The sequence below is a fragment of the Macaca fascicularis genome, chromosome 9 (assembly GCF_037993035.2).
Source record: "Macaca fascicularis isolate 582-1 chromosome 9, T2T-MFA8v1.1".
NCBI classification, from domain to species: Eukaryota; Metazoa; Chordata; class Mammalia; order Primates; family Cercopithecidae; genus Macaca; species Macaca fascicularis.
The window spans coordinates 23,727,824-23,750,736 of NC_088383.1; the positions used below are offsets into that span (position 1 = coordinate 23,727,824).

Here is a 22,913-nt window from a genome sequence, read left to right on the forward strand (position 1 = left end):
CGAGCTGGCAGGATATGCTGATGGGTAGGACGTGGAGTGTGAGAAGGGGACAAGTTGAGAAATCAAGCCTGAGCAACGGAGCGAATGGAAGTACAATATACTGAAGCAGACGTGTAAATCAAAGACAATGCAGTGTGTTAAATTCTGAAAAATAACAGCTGTGGAAGAAGAGAAAGAAAAGCAAGCAGGCAAGCCCAGTCATCCAAGGAATTTCAACCCCCAAACCACCATGAATAAAAACAATAAAAAGAGAGATGGAGGCCTGACAATTAAATACACCATAACTCTCTATAGTTTCAAGTATTATTGTATTATTTTCTTTAGAAATGAAATAAAACTCTCAAGAAGTCCTGGGTGACATGGTGCTCCCACATGGTGGCTTTAGTGAGAACTATTTTGGTAAGTTAATGAGGGTGAAAAATTGGATATGTGCAGCAAGGAGTGAGAATGAGACAAGTAAATATTCGTAAGGTTTTTGATTGTGAAAGACAAGGAAGTGTAATGTGGTATATGGAGGATGATTACTATCTAAGGAAAGTTGGTTTTTATTTTAAAATAAAAGAGTTTCAAGAAATCAGAGTTCAGGGAGGATAAGGTGGCTGCAGTTTGCAGGGTAGAGTACCAAAAAGAACAGACCAACATACCACAATAGCTCCAGAAATCCTGTTAACGGTCCTCTGGATTCTCTGAATTCTAATTTGTATGGGGTGAAACTCCACATGGCGAAGGACATGCATGGACAACTCTCAGGGTGCTGTAAGTCACATCCTTTCTAGAGCTCACACCGGTCTGGGAAGCACGTAATTTGCTTGGAAGGCATGGAGGGTCTTATTGAATACCTGGGGCATTGAGAAGAGTCCCCAGAAAAGCCATGCCTTAATAGTCGTGTGGCTAAACCCAGCCCCACAGTAAAGGTTTCTCTAGTCCTGCCCTACCTAATAAAGCTTAAAGACAGGCTTTAAATAGATTAACCTGATCCATAAGTAAAACAACTGCCTGCCAGAACAAACTTCAATATACTTTAAGGAACACTACTCCTCCCCCAGCCCCCAAAAAAATCTAGATGTTCAGCTACATAATTTTCACAACGCCCAGTATCCAATACAAAATTATTAGGTATGCAAAAAAGGAAAATGTGACCTATAACCAGGAGAAAATCAGTTAATAAGCCAACAGAGGAGGTAAAATGGGATACTAAAAAATAGCAAATTAACTGAGAAAAGGCAGGATAAAAGGAACAGGGAGCAAATGTGACAAAGTGAAAACAAATAGCAAGATGATCAATTAAAACCCAACCATATCAATAACCACATTGGATATAAATAATCTAATATTCCAATAAAAAGTGATTGTCCAACTGAGTAAAAAAGCAAGACTCAAGTCTAACCTGTCTATAAGAATCCTCCTTTATGTATAAAGGTACACATAAAAATAAAAACATAATAAAAGATATATACCATGCAAACACTAATCATAAGAAATCTGGAGCACCTATGTTAATACCAAATGAAATATATTACAATTGCAGGACAAAGAATATTACCTGAGAAAAAGATGGACATTTTATAATGATACAAAGGTTTATTTTTCTAATGGTCCTAAGTGTTATTCACCTAATAACACAAGTTTAAGATACATGATGGCAAAAAAGGCTATGCGATAGCATAAGAAACAATGAAATACTTAGACATTTGTTTAACAAAATAAAATCAATACCTATATGCTGAAAACTGTGAAGCATTCCTGAGACAAATTAAGACCTAAATAACTGAAGAGATAAAAGTACTATGTTGGATACAGATACATTGCTGATGGGAATGCAAATGGTAGAACTACTTTGGAAAACTAAATTGTATTTTTTTCTTTTTTGAGACAGGGTCTCACTCTGTTGCCCAGGCTGGAATGCAGTGGTATGATTGTAGTTCACTGCAGACTTGAACTCCTGGGTCAAGCAATCCTCCCACTTCAGCCTCCCAAGTAGCTAGGACTACAGGTGCGCGCCACCACACCTGGCTAATTTTTTAACTTTTTGTAGAGATAGGGTCTCACTATGTTGCCCAGGCTGGTCTTGAACTCTTGGCCTCAAGTGATTCTCCCACCTCAGCCTCCCAAAGTGCTGGGATTACAGCCATGAGCTGCAGCGCCCCAGAATTATATTTTTTTACAAAGTTAAACATGCACTTGCCAGACAAGCCAGAAATTTTACTTCTAGGCATTTGCTCAAGAGAAATGAAAACATTTGTCCATAAGAAGACTTGTATAAAAATGTGCATGGCAGCTTTTATACATAATGGCTCCAACCTGAAACAACCCAGAGGTCCATCGACAGTTGAATGGATAAACAAATTGTGATATACAATGGGATACTACTCAGCAGTAAAAAGAAAGGCAAAAACAAATGAGATCCCTGAAACATGGATCCCAGAAATATTCTGCCACATGAAAGAAGCCTACACAAAGGGTCCCTATGTAGTAATTTCATTACTACTAAATTATAGGACAGGCGAAACTGATCTGTAGTGAAAGAAAGGAGATCAGTGGTTGTCTGGGACCAGTCATAGGAGGGGAATTAACTGCAATGAGGCAAGAGAGAATGTTTTGGGGCATGGAATTCTTCACATATTGTTTGGAGTGGTCTGATGTATACATTCCTCAAAACTCATCAAACTTACACTGAAAATAACTTCATTGTGTTGCATCTAAATTGGCCTTCTGTAAGTTGGATTCAAAAGAAGTAATGGAGGAATTTAGTAGACAGGGAGGAGTTGACTACTCATGAGACAAAAGGGATGATTAATAATATAAAGTATTATTAATTTATATTATATTAATAATATAAAGTATTATTAATTTATATTATATTAATAATATAAAGTATTATTAATTTATATTATATTAATAATATAAAGTATTATTAATTTATATTATATTAATAATATAAAGTATTATTAATTTATATTATATTAATAATATAAAGTATTATTAATTTATATTATATTAATAATATAAAGTATTATAAGATGAGAATGTGTCCATTCTGTGAAAATAGGAGATTGAGTTATCTAATGTGTTAGTCTTAGTGTCTGGCACTTAATAGGGATTCAATAAATGTTTATTAAATACATGAATTAATTAATGAAAGTGAGTGAGTAAAAAAAAAGCCAAAGCACCTATTAGGGATTGGCCTTGGATATTTTCTCTGATGTAATAGAAGAACATGTGCAGATATAGGTAGATTTGAATTTGCAAGTTGGAAGTTGATGGAGTTTCCATCTGGTAACTTTATTTTTTCTGAAAATTTTGCTGGGTGAGGAGGAAAGAAAGGGGGAAGTAGGAGTGTTAAATGTTCAAGGATAGTAGAAATGTTTGAAATAATTTTGTTCTTTTGAGAAGGAGAAATCAAGTTTACAAAAGAAATGTAGAAACCTGGTGTGCAGTGAGGCCCTCTCAATTGCTGGTCATGAATTTACAATGATACTAACTTTCTTCTAGTTTAACATTCTTTGAGAATGGTTGGACACTTGGGTACAAATGCAAAGAAGAAAATACTAGTGTTCACTTGTGGTATGGGTTTCAGAAGATTCATCTGATGATAAGACAGACAAGGAGGTTTAGGGTTTAGCAGAAGTGTTACTCAGATAATAGAACGTACAATCTAAGCAACTTAAGAGGGGAAGAAGGGAGAAAGCTGATAAAGGGAGAGAAAGCAGAGGGAGTAAATGGACTGGGGATCCAAATGCAATTGAAGAATCTCTGTAGTGGGAGTAGTTGAAAAAGTCAAGCTATATCTCTCACCACTTGCTGGTTGGCTACCAAGAACCCCTCAGAACCTGTACACTGTGGGTGCTGTAGGAAACCAATCTATAGGCAGATAGAGAAAAATTAATGGGTTCTCAAGCATAATAGCAGAAGACAAAGCTGAATGATAGATGAATGCTACTGAGTCAGAATTAGCGAAAGAGACAGGAGAGAACTTTCAAAAGTAATGAGAACACTTCTCTTCTGTCTAGATATAGTGGTAGCAGGTAGCAGGTAGCAGCAGGCATTTCTCCAGCTGCAATAACTATGAAAAGCAGATGGACTTAAAACCAAGATTGAAGAGCTTTGGAAAGGCAAATTAAAAAGACTGATAATACCAAGCATTGGTGAGGATGTAGAGCAACTGGAACTCTCATTCATAGCTGGTGGGAAAGTAAATTGATAAAACCGCTTTGGAAAACTGTTCAACAGTACCTATGAAAGGGAAATATATGTCTACCCTATGACTCATCAATTCCATTCCTAGATATATACCCAAGAGAAATGAATGTATATATCCACAAAAAGACATGTAAAAGAATATTCATTGTGATTTATGATTTCCTCAAACTGGAAAGAAAAGAACCCAAACTGGTATATTTATATAATGGAATACATTATATAGCCATAAGAAATATGACTTAGCTATATAAGCAAAAATGTGAAAGAACTACAATAGGTATTGCACTGAGCTAAAGAAAACAAATAAGAAGGAGTGAATGTTGTATAATTCCTTATATGAAGTTCAAAAATGGAAAATTAAGTGATTATTTTAAATAACTGAAGAGATAAAAGAATAATGATTCTCTCTCATGGGGGCAGGGTGGCTTAGGAAAGGAGTGTGAGGAAACCTTTAGAGATGCTAGAAATGTTCTATATCTTAGTTGGAGAGATCTGAATTAATATTCTTTAATAAAATTAAAGATCAAGTGGAAGAAATACCTAATAACACAAACAAACTGAGTCGATTTTGCTTTTTAATCCAATCTAACAGACTTAGTTGGATTTATTTACCCTAGTAATGTTTATTTTGATCATTGACATATTTGATTTTATTCCTATCATTCTATTTGAAGTTGTGGTTTTTCTTTGCTATGTTTTCATCTTGTAATTTCTTTTGTATTTTCTGTCCCTTTTCTGAATTGAGCAATTTTCCTTTGTTTCCCTTTCTTTCTGGCAGTGTGGAACTTTGGTTACTTGTTGGTAGCCTATCTATTAAATACACATTTTAACCTGCATTTTTTCTATTAATGTAAAAATAAAAAATAGCTAGGCAACATGCCTCTTTTTTAAAAACCAAAAATTTTCTTTACCTGTTTTGTTGAAAAAAAAAAATCTGTTTTAATTCCAAGCTGCTATTAGTTTTTTTTTTTTCCTTATAAATCATTATCACTTCAGGAATCCTTTCTTAAGAATTGCATTGGCCGGGCGAGTTGGCTCATGCCTGTAATCCCAGCACTTTGGGAGGCTGAGGCGGGCGGATTCCCTGCGGTCAGGAGTTCGAGACCTGGACAACATGGTAAAACCCCATCTCTACTAAAATACAAAAAATCAGACACCTGTAATCCCAGCTACTCAGGAGGCTGAGACAGGGAGAATCGCTTGAACCCAGGAGGCGGAGGTTGCAGTGAGCTGAGATCGCGCCATTGCACTCTAGCCTGGGCAACAGAGCGAGACTCCATCTCAAAAAAAAAAAAAAAAAGAAAAGAAAAGAATTGTATTATGATTTACAACATCATCTGCAACATTTAGTAAGCTAAACAGCAGAATACATTTTACTGCATTTTTTGATCTACCACTGTTGTTTTTATATTTTGGTCCTCCCAAGTTTTGGCTGGAGATTTTGCCTGAGCAATTTGTTTAAGAGCGTATGGTTGATACACTTTTTGAGTTTGTGAATGCCCGAACATCTGAAAGATAACCTAGCCAGATATAAACCTTCCAGAGTCATAATCCTTTTCCCTTGGATCTTTGTTGATTATCTTCCATAAACAGTCAGGAGAAGGAAAGGTATAAGGTCATTTGCTGAGGTCTTTTTTCTTATTATTCAATATTATTTCTGCTTCTTGTTGTATATTTTCTGTTTGGTCAAGCTAATATTTTATCCACCATAAATAAACATTTATTTCCATTTTAAACCATCTTGTGTTATTTTCCTCATTTGCATATCCTTCCTTCTTATCGCCATCCATCCCATTTTATCTGTTCTTCAAATCATATCTGAAGCATCCACGGAGCTTTCTCTATTTACCCCAGTTTCAAATTAATTTCCACACTCTCATCAGAGTATTTATTGTCTCTGCCATATGTTTTGCACTTCATAAAATCCTAGAATTTTATATCTGGAAGAGATCATACTCCAACTTCCTAACTTTTCAGATTGAAAAAAGCTGTGGTCAGTGAGCCACATGTATCACTTGGGTGATGTGAGGTCCTCAGGAATTCTGGGGCTACCTTTTAAGACCTAAAGAAGATGGTTCTCAAGCCCCAAACCCTAACTACATTCAGAAGTCCTTCCTTAAGATTTCTGTGGATTTCCAGGGCCTTCAGGTCTCCTGATCAGTGTTGCAGCCAGCATCCCAGCCATTGCTCTTGGCTCAGCTAGAAGCCAACTTTTCTCATTGGATCATGTCGAGAAACACAAGTGCCACCAACCTGTTGTACACAACTGACATTTTACTGAAGATTTGTCTTCTCTAAAAGGGTCTAAGAGGTTTAAGAACAGGCAAGACTTTTGGAACTCTTATAGCTTCTAGTATAGAGGGAGCCATAGAAAAACAGCAGCTTTACTTTGGGTGTTAGGCAATGCTGTTCTGAAATTCAGCAGCCATTTCTCTCCAAAAGGGAAGTTTTATCCTGGCTATGTCCTTTCAGGTCATTGTTTCTTGCCATCTTCTTTCTTCTTTACTCTTCCAAACTCACACAATTATGTTTCCTTGGAGTAATCAGAGTAATGTATTTCTGCATTCTCTACCTAAAACGAAACAATCTTAAAAATATTCCATGACATAGTAAGATGTCTATATAGGAAAGCCAACACAAAGAACCAGCTAAAGCTTTGAAATACAGTTTTTTCCCCTTATCCTAAGGAGAACTCCATCCTTCATTAGTCTCTGGAAATGGAAGAAAAATAGTGTAATAATTTGCTTTCTCCTCGACCACAGAAAGCCTCTATGTGCTATGAACAACAGTTCATTTCAGTTACACATTTCGTTTCAATTACACATGAATTCTCAGGACACAGGTCTTCCTAGAGTCCTATACTTTTCTTTAGACTATATTATCATTTTCCCTGTTCCAGGTTTTATTCAATTTTACATTTTGTTATATGCTCTTTTCTAGTGCTTTGTTGTTTTACATACGTAATTCCTGCTTTTCTAGAGTCTAGTGGTTGGAAAGCAAGTATTAATGATTGAGATGGTCATGAAATAAAATATATACAGGTATTCAAGGATTTTGTGTATTGAATAAGCATTATAATATGTCATTTGGTAAACATCTGTCATGCGCCAGATGATGTGCTAAGTGCTTTACATACATGGCCTCTACTCCTTTCCTTGCTCCTTTGAGATAGTACCTTTGAGATAGGTACTATTATCCTCATCAAACAGAAAAATAAATTGACATTCTAGGAGCATAATTCATTTGATTCCACATGGCTAAATTGAGAAACTAGACCTGTCAGATTCCAAAACATTTTGCTCTTCCCACCATACCCCAGGCATTCCAGTGCTGACAATTGTTTCTCTAGCGGCTGATGTTTTTTAAATGAAAAACTTTGTGGTGCACTTATTGGGCAGTGACCACATCCTTTTTGCAAGATTACATTCTCTCTAAGTTTTAAGACCCATTCATTTTTAATGTGATTTTTAAAGCTCATATGTGAACCTGATAGTTTTCTTTCTGCCTTTCAGTTTGATCCATTAATGATTGAAAGCAAAAAAGCAGCCACTGTGGTGTTAATGCTTCGTTCTCCAGAAGAGGAAATTTTGGCTAAAGCATGTGAAGCCATTTATAAATTTGCTTTAAAAGGTTTGGACTTTTTTCAGTTTATCTTTCCATTTCATTAATTTCTTAAAATATTTACTACCTCTTAGGCACTTTTCTTCCTAGTCTTTAACTTATTTGCTGTCAGATGAATTATTTCAGATAACCAGAATATTATTTAATGCATTACCTAAAAGCAATCTCTCTCCCTGAGTGCCTAGCTTAATCTTAAGGAGTAATTTAGTCACTGGGTAGAACAGTCATTCTGAAAGTTTCATTGTGGTTTTAGAAATTGTAAATGTCACAGAAACTAAAAGAACTCCTAATAGTCAAAGCTGGAACAATTAGAACAACAAAGTAAAGTAGTACTGGCTTATAATCCAAGTGGAAAATAAGTATCCATCAGTCCATACTGATATAAATAAATGAATGAATAAATGGAAGAGAAGAGACAAATGATTCCTAAAAGTTTATGTAGACACTCTTGACTTCAAGAAGGTGAAATATAACTCCCCACTCTTTGAGTGGGAGGTGCACAGAGTGATTTATATCCAAACAGTACAACATAGAACTGGGGGAAAATAAGCTTATAATGGATAAACCTGACAAACACTACACCTCAGCTAGGTGATCAAAATCAACACCACCCATCTGGGCATGGTGGCTAATGTCTGTAATCTTAGCACTTTGGGAGGCCAAGGCGGGTGGATCACTTGAGCCCAGGAGTTTGACACCAGCCTTGGCAATGTGTCAAAGTCCCCTCCCTACAAAAAAAAAAATACAAAAACTAGCCATGTGTGGTGGTGCATGAGTGTAGTCCCAGCTACTAGGGAGACTGAGGTGGGAGGATCACTTGAGCCCAGGAGTTCAAGACCAGCCTTGGCAACATGGCAAAACCCCACCTCTACAAAAAATAAAAACATAAGTCATGTGTGACGGCACATGTCTGCAGTCCCAGCTACTCAGTAGCCTGAGGTGGGAGGACTCTTGACCCTGAGAGGCAGAGGTTGCAGTGAACTGAGATTGTGCCACTGCCCTCCAGCCTAGGCAACAGAGAGAGACCCTGTCTCAAAAAACAAACCAACCAACCAACCAAAAAAAAAAAAAAACCCACCAACTGTGATAAGTCCTATTAATAATAAGTGCCCTTGACATGTGATAAAAATGACACTTTATTTCTGTGTTATTTTTCTTAAAAATCCATAACCCCAGTCTAATAATGATTTTTTAAAATCAGACAAATCCCGGTTCAGGTACAAAATACCTAGCTGATGCTCCTCTAAACTGTCATGGCTATCCACAACAGCCAAGTCTGAGAAATTCACATAATGGAGGCATTATGACTAATGACATAGGACGCTGGGACAGAAAGAAGATGATAGGTTAAAACTAAGGAAATCCAAATAACTAAGTACTTTAGTTAATAATAGTGTCTTCATATTAGTTCATTACTTGTAAAAAATGTACCATACTAACATCAAATGTTAATAATAGGGGAAACTAGGTCTGAGGTATGTGCAAACTCTATGTACTGTTTTTGTAACTTTTCTGCAAAACTAATGTTGTAAAACAAAGCTTATTTAAACACTGTAAACATTACATATCAGGTTCTATTGAAAGGTTTATTCATAGAGGATTTAAAAACATACAAGATGCTTATATTTTAGTGCTCATATTACTACAAATGGTAAGATTAGACTTTTATTATGTTGCATGACAGTTTAATTGAGAATATTAATTTAATTGAGAGTTTAATGTAACTAAACTGATTTTTGTAATAAAACATTTCAAACTAATATAGGGACAATTTTGTTTTAAATAAATGATATTTGACATATTGTGTTGGAAATTGAATTAGAGAACAACAAATCATTCAATTAGCAAAGGGTACAATACTCACCTTGCTTTGTCACTCAGGTTATCATTGAGGATCCAGATGTAAACCAGAGTGTTTCTGGAAGGTACTATATCTTTTTGAATGGATGGTGTAGAATCCTGGGTCAAATTTCAGGGAGATATTGGATTGTGCATCTATGGCAGCATGAATCCCTTTCAGTCTAATAGAGTCATTATACATCATCTGGCTGTCACATGTATCTAATTATATATCTCTTTTTGCATGACATGAAGAAATAGATAGGAATGTATTTCCTATGAAATCAATACAGAAATAATTTTAAATCTGATGTTTTATACCAGTAGTGTTTTCTAAAATTAAAAAAATATATGATAGGACTTTGGCTTCTGGCCAAGACGGACCACTCTACTGCCTGAAACAATGAATGAAACAGACCCAATATGTGAAAGTAGAGTAGACTTACTCTATTGGTGGAAACAATGAAGGAAATAAACCAGATACATGAAATAACAGTTGACAAGACTATCAACATCAGACAATAAAGGGCAGTGACCACTGAGAGGCAGGAAACAAGGGAAGTAAACCCTATGATTGCCTCAGATTTTTGATTTCAGAGAGCTTTTTGGCCATAGCACTGGAACTCTCTGAGTTAAGAAGACAAACATGAAAGTCCAGAGAAATAAAGGCATTTAGAGTTTTCAGAACAGAGTAAAGGAGAGGAATGAGTTTCACAGAGGGAGAACTCAGGAGATCTGTAAAGGGTCCCATTCTTGTATTTAGAAGAGTAGTGAGCAGCATGTATATGTGAGGTAAACAGTTGGACAAAGAGGCAGCCAAAGGATTGGGGTAACAGTGCCTGGTGCTCACAGAGGGCTAGGAGTAGCGCGCCTGTTCCATCAGTCAGGCAGAAACCTCAGAATTCATGGAGCATTATGTAGAATACACAGAGGAGTCTTGCCTCAGTATGAGAAATAATTAGTCCTAGATTGCGCACTGTTCTAGTACCACCTAGTAAATATTAAAAGCAACACTTGAAAGGATCAGGTTGCTTCCAAGTAACTTAATTTGTCCCTGAAAAAAATCTTAAGAATACAGAAATATCCATTGCCCAAGAAGGTAAAATTCACAATGTCTTGCATCCAATAAAAAAATTACGAGGCATGAAAAAAAGCAGAAAAAAATGCATAAGATATAAATCAATGAGTAAATCAAATTGACCCACATGTTAGAATTAGCAGGAAAAGACATTGAAAGATTAATTACAACCGTATTCTATCTGTTTAGAAAGTAAAAACATGGAAGCTATAAGATAGACCCGAATACAACTTCTAGAGATGAAAACTTCAATGTCTGAAATGAAAAATACATAGGCTTTGATTAAGGCAGATTAGACATTGCAGAATAAAAAGATTAATGAACTTATATGTGTAATTGGAGTCTCTGAAAAAGGGAGACAGAGACAGAAAAAGCATTTGAAGAAATAATGGCCAAAGTTTCCCTAAGTCTGATGAAAACTCTAAGTCCATGGATCCAAAAAGTTTGTCAAAACCCAAGTACAAAGAATATGAAGCAAACTATGCCGCAGTACATTAAAATCAAATTGCTTAAAACCAGTGATAAAGAGAAAATCTTAAAAGCAGCCAGAATCAGTAAAAACATGTTACATTCAAAAAAGATAAGGATGACAATAGTTATTAAATAACAAATTATAAATAAGGATGATTTATCATCAGAAATTTCACAAGTGAGAAGTCTATAGAGCAACAATCTTTAAAGAATAAAAGAAAAATAAAAACTTTCAACCCAGAATTACTATCCAGAAAAAAACTTTCAAAAACTTAGGTGAAATGAAGTTTTTTTAAAACATAAAAAATCTAAAATAATTTATTTCCAGCAGATCTACACTACTACTTATAATAAAAACAGGCCTTTTAGGCAGAAGGAAAATAACACTAGATGGAAATATGGATCTACAAAAAAGAATACAGAGTGCTAGAAATGGCAAAATATATGTTTTGTTTGTTATTTGAATCACTTCAAAAGCAAATTTATTATTTTAAAACAAAATAATCATATATTGTGCAATTTGAAACATATGTATAAACAAAATATATGGCAACACCAGCCCCAAGACAGAAAGGGAAAAAAATGGAAGTATACTATTGTTAGGATCTCATATGTGAAGTGCATTAATAGCACTTGAAAGTAGACTGTGATATGTTAAAGATGTATACTGCAACCCTAATGAAACCACTAAAATAACAAAATAAAGGATAATAGTAAATAAGAAAATGAAATAAAATGGAATAAGTAATATTCCTAGAATACATAGAAAAGAAGGCGGAATATGAAGAAAAAAGAAAACATGGAAAAATGGGGCATATAAAAAACAAATAATGAGATGGTGGATTTAAACCTAACCATATCAAAAATCAAATTAAATATAAATGTCCTAAATACCTTAACAGGGAGAAATTGGTATACTGGATAAAAAGCAAGAGTACACCACATGTCACCTTCAAGAACTGCACTTTATAGTTTTAGGCCTAACATTTAAGTCATTAACCCATCTTGAATTAATTTTTATATGAGATGTAAGGAAGGGATCCAGTTTCAGCTTTCTACATATGGCTAGCCAGTTTTCTCAGCACCATTTATTAAATAGGGAATCCTTTCCCCATTGCTTTTTTTTGTCAGGTTTGTCAAAGATCTGATGGTTGTAGATGTGTGGTATTATTCGTGGGGGCTCTATTCTGTTCCATTGGTCTATATGTCTGTTTTGGTACCAGTACCATGCTGTTTTGGTTACTGTAGCCTTGTAATATAGTTTGAAGTCAGGGAGTGTGATGCCTCCAGCTTTGTTCTTTTGGCTTAGGATTGTCTTGGCAATGCAGGCTCTTTTTTGGTTCCATATGAACTTTAAAGTTGTTTTTTCCAGTTCTGTGAAGAAAGTCATTGGTAGCTTGATAGGGATGGAATTGAATCTGTAAATTACCTTAGGCAGTATGACCATTTTCACAATATTAATTCTTCTTATCCATGAGCATGGAATGTTCTTCCATTTGTTTGTGTTCTCTTTTATTTCGTTGAGCAGTGGTTTGTAGTTCTCCTTCAAGGAGTTCTCCTTCACATCCCTTGTAAGTTGGATTCCTAGGTATTTTATTCTCTTTGAAGCAATTGTGAATGGGAGTTCACTCATGATTTGGCTCTCTGTCTGTTATTGGTGTATAGGAATGCTTGCGATTTTTGTACATTGATTTTGTATCCTGAGACTGCTGAAGATGCTTATAGCTTAAGGAGATTTTGGGCTGAGACGATGGGATTTTCTAAATATACAATCATGTCATCTGCAAACAGGGACAATTTGACTTCCTCTTTTCTTAAATGAATACCCTTTATTTCTTTCTCTTGTCTGATTACCCTGAACAGAACTTCCAATACTATATCGAATAGGAGTGGTGAAAGAGGGCATTCCTGTCTTGTGCCAGTTTTCAAAGGGAATACTTCCAGTTTTTGCCCATTCAATATGATATTGGCTGTGGGTTTGTCATAAATATCTCTTATTATTTTGAGATATGTCCCATCAATACCTAGTTTATTGAGAGTTTTTAGCATGAAGGGCTGTTGAATTTTCTCAAAGGCCTTTTCTGCATCTATGGAGATAATCATGTGGTTTTTGTCTTTGGTTCTGTTTACATGCTGGATTACGTTTATTGATTTGTTTATGTTGAACCAGACTTGCATCCCAGGGATGAAGCCAACTTGATCATGGTGGATAAGCTTTTTGATGTGCTGCTGGATTTGGTTTGCCAGTATTTTATTGAGAATTTTTGCATCAATGTTCATCGGGGATATTGGTCTAAAATTCTCTTTTTTTGTTGTGTCTCTACCAGGCTTTGGTATCAGGATGATGTGGGCCTCATAAAATGAGTTAGGGAGGATTCCTTCTTTTTCTATCAATTGGAATGGTTTCAGAAGGAATGGTACCAGTTCCTCTTTGTACCTCTGGTGGAATTCAGCTGTGAATCCGTCTGGTCCTGGACTTTTTTTGTTTGGTAAGCTATTAATTATTGCATCAATTTCAGAACCTATTATTGGTCTATTCAGGGATTCAACTTCTTCCTGGTTTAGTCTTGGGAGGGTGTATGTGTCCAGGATTTTATCCATTTCTTCTAGATTTTCTAGTTTATTTACATAGAGGTGTTTATAGTATTCTCTGATGATAGTGTGTATTTCTGTGGGATGGGTGGTAATATCCCCTTTATCATTTTTATTGCATCTATTTGATTCTTCTCTCTTTTCTTCTTTATTATTCTTGCTAGCAGTCCATCAATTTTTTGATCTTTTCAAAACAGCAGCTCCTGGATTCATTGATTTTTTGGAGGGTTTTTTGTGTCTCTATCTCCTTCAGTTCTGCTCTGATCTTAAGTTATTTCTTGACTTCTGCTAGCTTTTGAATGTGTTTCTCTTGCTTCTCTAGTTATTTTAATTGTGACGTTAGGGTGTCGATTTTAGATCTTTCCTGCTTTCCCATGTGGGCATTTAGTGCTATAAATTTCCCCTACACACTGCTTTAAATGTGTCCCAGAGATTCTGGTATGTTGTGTCTTTGTTCTCATTGGTTTCAAAGAACATCTTTATTTCTGCCTTCATTTCATTATGTATCCAGTAGTAATTCAGGGGCAGATCATTCAGTTTCCATGTAGTTGAGTGGTTTTGAGTGAGTTTCTTAATCCTGAGTTCTAGTTTGATTGCACTGTGGTCTGAAAGACGGTTTGTTTAATTTCTGTTCTTTTACATTTGCTGAGGAGTGCTTTACTACCAACTATGTGGTCAATTTTGGAATAAGTGTGATGTGGCGCTGAGAAGAATATATATTCTGTTGATTTGGGGTGGAGAGTTCTGTAGATGTCTCTTAGGTCTGCTTGGTCCAGAGCTGAGTTCAATTCCTGGATATCCTTGTTAACTTTCTTTCTCATTGATCTGTCTAATGTTGACAGTGGGGTATTAAAGTCTCCTATTATTATTGTGTGGGAGTCTAAGTCTCTTTCTAAGTCTCTAAGGACTTGCCTTATGAATCTGAGTCCTCCTGTATTGGGTGCATATATATTTAGGATAGTTAGCTCTTCTTGTTGAATTGATCCCTTCACCATTATGTAATAGCCTTCTTTGTGTCTTTTGATCTTTGTTGGTTTAAAGTCTGTTTTATCAGAGACTAGGATTGCAACTCCCCTCTTTTTTTTGTTTTCCATTTGCTTGGTAGATCTTCCTCCATCCCTTTATTTTGAGCCTATGTGTGTCTCTGCACATGAGATGGGTCTCCTGAATACAGCACACTGATGGGTCTTGACTCTTTATCCAATTTGCCAGTCCGTGTCTTTTAATTGGAGCATTTAGCCCATTTACATTTAAGGTTAATATTGTTTTGTGTGAACTTGATCCTGTCATTATGATGTTAGCTGGTTATTTAGCTCATTAGTTGATGCAGTCTCTTCCTAGCATTGATGGTCTTTACAATTTGGCATGTTTTTGCAGTGGCTGGTACAGGTTGTTCCTTTCCATGTTTAGTGCTTCCTTCAGGAGCTCTTGTAAGGCAGGCCTGGTGGTGACAAAATCTCCCAGCATTTGCTTGTCTGTAGAGGATTTTATTTCTCCTTCACTTATGAAGCTTAGTTTGACTGGATAGAAAATTCTGGGTTGAAAATTCTTTAAGAATGTTGAATATTAGCCCCCACTCTCTTCTGGCTTGTAGAGTTTCTCTCAAGAGATTTGCTGTTAGTCTGATGGGTTTCCCTTTGTGGGTAACCCCACCTTTCTCTCTGGCTGCCCTTAATATTTTTTCCTTCATTTCAACCTTGGTGAATCTGACAATTATGTGTCTTGGAATTGCTCTTCTTGAGGAGTATCATTGTGGCATTCTCTGCATTTCCTGAATTTGAATGTTGGCCTGCCTCGCTAGGTTAGGGAAGTTCTCCTGGATAATATCCTGAAGAGTGTTTTCCAAGTTGGTTCCATTCTCCCCGTCCCTTTCAGGTGTGCCAATCAGATGTAGATTTGGTCTATTCACATTGTCCCATATTTCTTGGAGGCTTTGTTTGTTTGTTTTTTCACTCTTTTTTCTCTAAACTTCTTTTCTTGCTTCATTTCATTCATTTGACCTTCAATGACTGATAACCTTTCTTCCAGTTGATGAAATCAGCTACTGAAGCTTGTACATGCATCACGTAGTTCTCGTGCCGTGGTTGTCAGCTCCGTTGGGTGATTTAAGGACTTCTCTACACTGTTTATTCTAGGTAGTCATTTGTCTACTCTTTTTTCAAGGTTTTTAGCTTCTTTGTGATGGGTTCGAACAGCCTCCTTTAGCTCGGAGAAGTTTGTTATTACTGATCACCTGAAGCCTTCTTCTCTCAACTCGTCAAAGTCATTCTCTGTCCAGCTTTGTTCTGTTGCTGGTGAGGAGCTGCATTCCTTTGGAGGAGAAGAGGCAGTCTGATTTTTAGAATTTTCAGCTTTTCTGCTCTGGTTTCTCCCTATCTTTGTGGTTTTATCTACCTTTGGTCTTAGATGATGGTGACATACAGATGGGGTTTTGGTGTGGATGTCCTTTCTATTTGTTAGTTTTCCTTCTGACAGTCAGGACCCTCAGCTGCAGGTCTGTTGGAGTTTGCTGGAGGTCCACTCCAGACCCTGTTTGCCTGGGTATCACCAGCAGAGGTTGCAGAACAGCAAATACTGCAGAACAGCAAATGTTGCTGTCTGATCCTTCTTCTGAAAGCTTCATCTCAGAGAGGCACCTGGCTGTATGAGGTGTCAGTCGGCCCCTACTGGCAGGTGTCTCCCAGTTAGGCTACTTGGCAGTAAGGGACCCACTTGAGGAGGCAGTCTGTCCATTCTCAGATCTCAAACTCTGTGCTAGGAGAACCACTACTCTCTTCAAAGCTGTCAGACAGGGACATTTAAGTCTGTAGAAGTTTCTACTGCCTTTTGTTCAGCTATGCCCTGCCTCCAGAGGTGGAGTCTACAGAGGCAGGCAGGCTTCCTTGAGTTGTGGTGGGCTCCACCCAGTTGGAGCTTCCGGTCTGCTCTGTTTACCGACTCAAGCCTCAGCAACGGCCCCTTCCCCAGGCATGCTATCACCTTGCAATTCGATCTCAGACTGCTGTGCTAGCAGTGAGTGAGGCTCCGTGGGTGTGGGACCCTATGAGCCAGGCACGGGATATAATCTCCTGGTGTGCCATTTGCTACCACTGTTGGAAAAGCGCAGTATTAGGGTGGGAGTGTCCCGATTTTCAAGGTACCATCTGTCACAGCTTCTCTTTACTAGGAAAGGGAATTCCTTGACCCTTTGTGCTTCCTGGGTCGAAAAATCTTAAACAGTTATGTACCAAATATGAGATCTTCAAAATACATGGAGCTAATAATGCAAGGAGAAATAGATATCCACAATTAGAGCTGGAGATTTAAATACTCCTCTCAATAAATGAAAGAACAAGTAGACAGAAAATATATAAGTATATAAAGGATTTGACAATATCAATGAATTTAACCTAATTAATATTTATAGAACACTTTAAGAGCAGTAGAGTACACATTTTTTTTCAAGTGCATACAGAACATTTATCCAAATAGATCATATTCTGGGCCATAAAATAAGCCTCAATAAATTTTAAGTGATTCCAATAACACAAAATATATTTTCATACCACAGTGGACTTAGAAATCAATAATGTAGAAAACTCTGGATAATTGTTAAGTAGTTAGAAAATAAATAACATACTTTTAAATGACTCACAAATCAAAGAAGAAATCAAAACAAAAATCATAATTGAAAATTAAAACACAGTAAAGGATGCCACTAAAAGTATTTAGAGAGAAGTTGATTGCACTAAATTCCTATACTGGAAAACAAGGAAAGTCTCAAACCAATAACCTCAACTTCTATCTTAAGAAACTAGAAAAAGAAGAACAAGGCTGGGTGCAGTGGCTCTTGCCTGTAATCCTGGAACTTTGAGAGGCTGAGGTGAGCAGATCATGGGGTTAGAACATTGAGACCATACTGACCAACAAGGTGAAACCTCATCCCTACTGAAATACAGAAAATTAGCCAGGCGTGGTGGTGCGCATCTGTAGTCCCAGCTACTTGGGAGGCTGAGGCAGGGGAATCTCTTGAACCTGGGAGGCAGAGGTTGCAGTGAGCCAAGATCATGCCACAGCACTCCAGCCTGGCAATAGAGTGAGACTCCGTCTCAAAACAAAAACAAAAAACAAACCAAAAGTTAGTAATAAGGATGTAATAGATATCTCAGTATAAATCAGTGAAATAGATAACAAAAAAAATTGATGAGCCATAAAAATGAAAAGCTGCTTTTTGAGATCAGTAAGAATGATAAACCTCTAAATGGATTGATAGACAAAATAAGAGAGAAGACAAATTATCCATATCAGGAGTGGGAGAAGGGACATCACTAAAGATCCTACAGATATGAACAGGATAAAAGGAATATTATCAATAAATTAATACCAATAAATGCCACAACTTAGATTAAGTGGACAAGTTTATTTCAAGATATAAATTTCCAAGCTCACTAAGAAAAAGACAGTTTGAATAGCTCTATATTACAAAAACTGAAATTTGTAGTTAAAAACTTTCTCACAAACAAAACTCCAGGTCCAGATGATTTTACTGGTGAATTCTACCAAACATTTAAGGAAGAAATAATACCAATTACACACAAATACTTTCAGAAAATTGAAAAGGATGGCATACTTCCCAATTCATTCTGTGAAGCCACCACTACTGTATAAAGGCCCAAACAGAAAAAGGCAAGAAAGAAATCTGCAAGTCAATATGCCTTATTAACATAGATGTAAAAATTCTAAACAAAATGTTAGCAAATTAAATTCAGCAATATATAAAGAAAGCTAACACATCATGACTACATGACTCTTATTCCCAGATTGCAAGATTGGTTTAATAACTGAAAATCACTCAAGGTATTTTACCATGTGTGGTAGGTAGAAAAATAACCCCAAAGTATCTACATCAGAATCCCTGGAAGCTATGAAAATAGTGTGTTACATGACAAGGGAGAAATAAGAATGCTGATAAAATTAAGGTTGCTAATCAACTCTCTTTGAGATGAGGAGATTACCTTGGATTATCTAGGTTGGGCCAACACAATCACAAAGGCCCTTATTGGTGAAAGAAGAAGGCAAGAGAGACAGAATTGGAGACAATATGATGGTGGAAACAGAGGTCAGAAGGGTGTGATTTCTGGCTTTGAAGATGAAAGGGACTCAGTAACCAAGGCATGCTACCTGGAAAAGAAAAGGAAATGGATTCTGCCATAGAGCTTAGCTCCCAAGGAGCACAGATAGCCTTGCCAACATTTTGAATTTCACCTACTGAGATATATATCAGGCTTCTGACTTTCAAACCATAAGATAATAAATTTGTGTTGTTATTAAACCACTAGTTTTGTTATTACAGCAGCAATCAGAAAAAAAAAAATTTTAAGAAAAAAGAAAAACCATACGATCATCTTAATACATGCAAAACAACCTTTTTGGCAAAATCCAACATCCACTCCTGATAAAATATGTCTGCAAAGTAGGAATAGATATAAACTTTCTCTGCCTAATAAAAGATATCTACAAAAAAACCCTATGCCTTACATCACACTTAATGGTAAAAAACTGAATGCTTTTCCCCTAAGATCAGGAGCAAGAGAAGGATGTCTTTATTCAACATTGTATGGGAGGTTCTTGCCAATGCAATCAGGCAAGAAAAAGAAATAGAAGGCATCCAGAAAATTTGTAGTTAAAAACTTTCTCACAAATTAGAGAAAGAGGTAGAACTATCTCTATTTGATTTATAGAAGATGATATAATCTGACTCTGTTCACGCACCCTAATTATTTTGAGATTAATTCATATTGTAGCATTTCTTTTTATTGCTATTCCATTATATAGATTTACCACAGTTTGCCTGGGTCATATGGTAGGTGTACATCAACATTTTAAGAAACTGCTAAACCATTTTCCAAAGTGATTTGTACGTTTTATATTCTCACCAGCAATATATGAGGGTTCTAATTTCGCTCTACACTAGCTGGCACTTGTTGCTGTTCATCTTTTTGATTATAGTAATCTTTGTGGCTGTGAAGTGGTATCTCATTGTGGTTTTAATTTGCATTTCCCTAATGACTAATGATGCAGAGAAAATGTACTTTATCATCATTGTATATCCTCTTTGGTGATGTATCTGTTCAAATCATTTGTTCATATATATTTTAAAATTTGCTTGTTTTCTTATTCAGTTTTAGAAATTATATATTCTGGATACACATTCTTTATTTCTGTATCAGACATATATTTGCAGAATTTTTCTCACAACTTATAGAATATATTGTTTTTAAAAATTCTAGACTTTTTCCGTAAGCAGTTTTAGGTTTATAGAAAAATGAGGCCAGACACAGTGGCTTGTGGAGCCTGTAATCCCAGCACTTCGGGAGGCTGAGGCAGGAGGATCACTTGAGCCCAGGAGTTTGAGACCAGCCTGAGAAACATAGTGAGACCCCATCTCTACAAAACAAAAGTTGAAAAAAAAATTAGCTAGGCATGGTGGTGTTTGCCTCTAGCCCCAGCTACTCAGGAGACTGAGGTGAGAGAATAACTTGAGCCCAGGAGGTTGAGACTGCAGAGAGCCATGATCATGCCATTGCACTCCAGCCTGTGTGACAGAGCAAGACCCTGTCTCAAGAAAAAAAGAAAAGAGAAATGAGAAGTAGAGTTCCCATAAACACCCCTCCACAATTTCAGTTTTCTCTATTATTACAGTTATCTTTTGCATTGTATTAGTCAGGATTCTCTAGAGAAAGAGAACCAATAGGACATATGTAGAAATATATGAAAAGATTTGTAATGGGAATTGATTCACATGATTGTGGAGGCTGAGAAGTCCCATGACAATACCATGTGCAAGCTGGAGAATAGGGAGAGCCAGGGGTGTAATTCAGTCTGTGTCCTAAGGCCAGAGAACCAAAGCTGCTGTAAAGTCCTGGAGTCCCGAGGCCTGAGAACAGGAGCTCCAATGTTCCAGGGCAAGAGAAGATGGAAGTCCCAGCTCAAAAAGAGAGAGGATTTTTCCTTTTTACACTCTCTGTTACTCAAGCCCTCAACAGATTGGATATTGCCCACTCACACTGGTGAGTGCATGTCTTTACTCAGTTTAGAGATTCAAATGCTAATCTCTTCCAGGAACACCGTTACAGACACACCCAGAAACGTTTTAGTAGCTATTTGTGCATCCCTTAGCTCAGTCGCTTTGGCACATAAAATTAATGTGATGACATCTATAAACAATTCTATCAAATCTACAGAAAAGGGCTAGAACTAATTAATTATGCAAGGAAGTATTTGTTGAGTTTCTGTTACATGACCGGCACCGTGCTAGGCGCTAAGGTTATGAGAGAATAGGGCAGAAAGGGCATCTGTCCTTATGGGGAGTTATCATGGAGTAGGTAAGCAAAACACAGAGCTTGTTAAGTGATATGACAAAAAAACAACAGGATAAAGAGGGATAAGAAAGACTTGGATGTGGTGACAGTAGATAGGGTGATTGTGGGGGACTGCTCCAAGGAGGTGCAGTGTGAGCTCAGAACTGAAGACAAGATGAAGCCAGCTTTGTAAACAGGGGAAGGAAGAGGAGGAAATGTCCAGGATGCCTGTCCTTTAAGTTTATTCTGAGGGAAATACGAGTGTAAGCCAAGAATAATGTGAAAGGCAAATGGCAAATAAATTGGAATGGCACAAGGCAGAATGCTGATGAGATCGATAATATCCATGTATGATTTTGTTTTATGTGTGATGTCAGGTGAGGAAAATAAAGCAACCCTCCTTGAACTTGGAGCTGTGGAACCTTTAACTAAGCTACTCACCCATGAAGATAAAATTGTAAGAAGAAATGCTACTATGATATTTGGAATCCTGGCTTCTAATAGTAAGTATCAACTTTAAAAAATAATCAAATAATCCCATGTAATGCATTATCATTCTTTTAAATTTAACATTAAGGAATTTGTTTCAATTTTATTTAAACTGACTTTAATGTTCACAAAAACGTTTTATCAGTATAATGCAGCAAATGTGTGATTTCATATTTTAAGGGATAATTTTAAAATAGGAAAATATGTGCAAGCACATCCATGCAAAAACTCCTCTCAGAGTTGGTGAGGTAGTCCTACAAGCTGAGATAGCAATCATTTTCTCTTAAAGTTTTTTTCTTTAGTGTAATGTAATTTGCCTGCCTACATGTATGTTACATTTCATATATATTTCTTAGCGAACAAAGCCTAAAGAGTTTTGATAAACTGATTTTTTTTGAAACTGCAAACTATATTTTACAAAAGATAAATTTAAATGTGCATTTACCAAGGTAGGCGAATCACTTGAGGTCAGGAGTTCGAGACCAGCCTGACCAACATGGTGAAACCCTGTCTCTACTAAAAATACAAAAATTAGCCAGGCATATTTGGCAGGTGCCTGTAATCCCAGCTACTCGGGAGGCTGAGGCAGGAGAATCACTTGAACTCAGGAGGTGGAGGTTGCAGTGAGTTGAGATCGCGCCACTGTACTCCAGCCCGGGCGACAGAGTGAGACTGTCTCAAAAGAATAAATTTTAAAAAGTGCATTTACTTCTTAGACCTATTACTTGCTTGGAATCATATATGTCATATTATTATTCTATTAATATATAATATATACTATGTAATATTAATCGTGTACATGATTAACATTATGTGATTAATATCAAGAATACAATTAATATCAATTATATTATGTATCATTAGTATAATATATTAATATGTAATTATACATTATATATTAAATAACATATTAGTATCATATGATATGACGGTATAATAATATTAGTTAAAAGACACTATTAGGTCCATTAGAATATCAGTTTGACCACCATGCCAATAAAGGCAGTCTCTGACTTATGAACAGGATATGTTTTCCTTGTCATTTTCTAATGGTAGTTTTTGAGTCAGTCACCAAAAACCCTGTAACTCATAATAAATTTTAAATGACACTCTTAGTGGAGACTGAATTCTAACATTAAACGTAGGTAGCTATGAATAAACACATGCCTATCATGGTACGTAGCTAAAATCATTATACTTTCCCATCTTATGATAATCTCAGCAAAACACAAGCACGAATTCTTTCCTAGCTTTCCTGCCTACCCGCTGCTCGCCATTTTCCC

General features: G+C 36.4%; 1 protein-coding gene across 2 annotated transcripts in view; it reads left to right on the forward strand.

The window, feature by feature from the left end:
• ARMC3 (armadillo repeat containing 3) overlaps positions 1-22,913 on the forward strand; it is a 115,922-nt gene that overhangs the window by 10,487 nt on the left and 82,522 nt on the right. For both annotated transcript variants that reach the window (XM_005564794.5, XM_005564795.5), the window contains exons 3-4: positions 7,713-7,830; positions 21,519-21,644. In XM_005564794.5, coding sequence (XP_005564851.1) covers positions 7,713-7,830; positions 21,519-21,644 — 244 coding nt within the window. The remainder of the gene's footprint in view (positions 1-7,712; positions 7,831-21,518; positions 21,645-22,913) is intronic.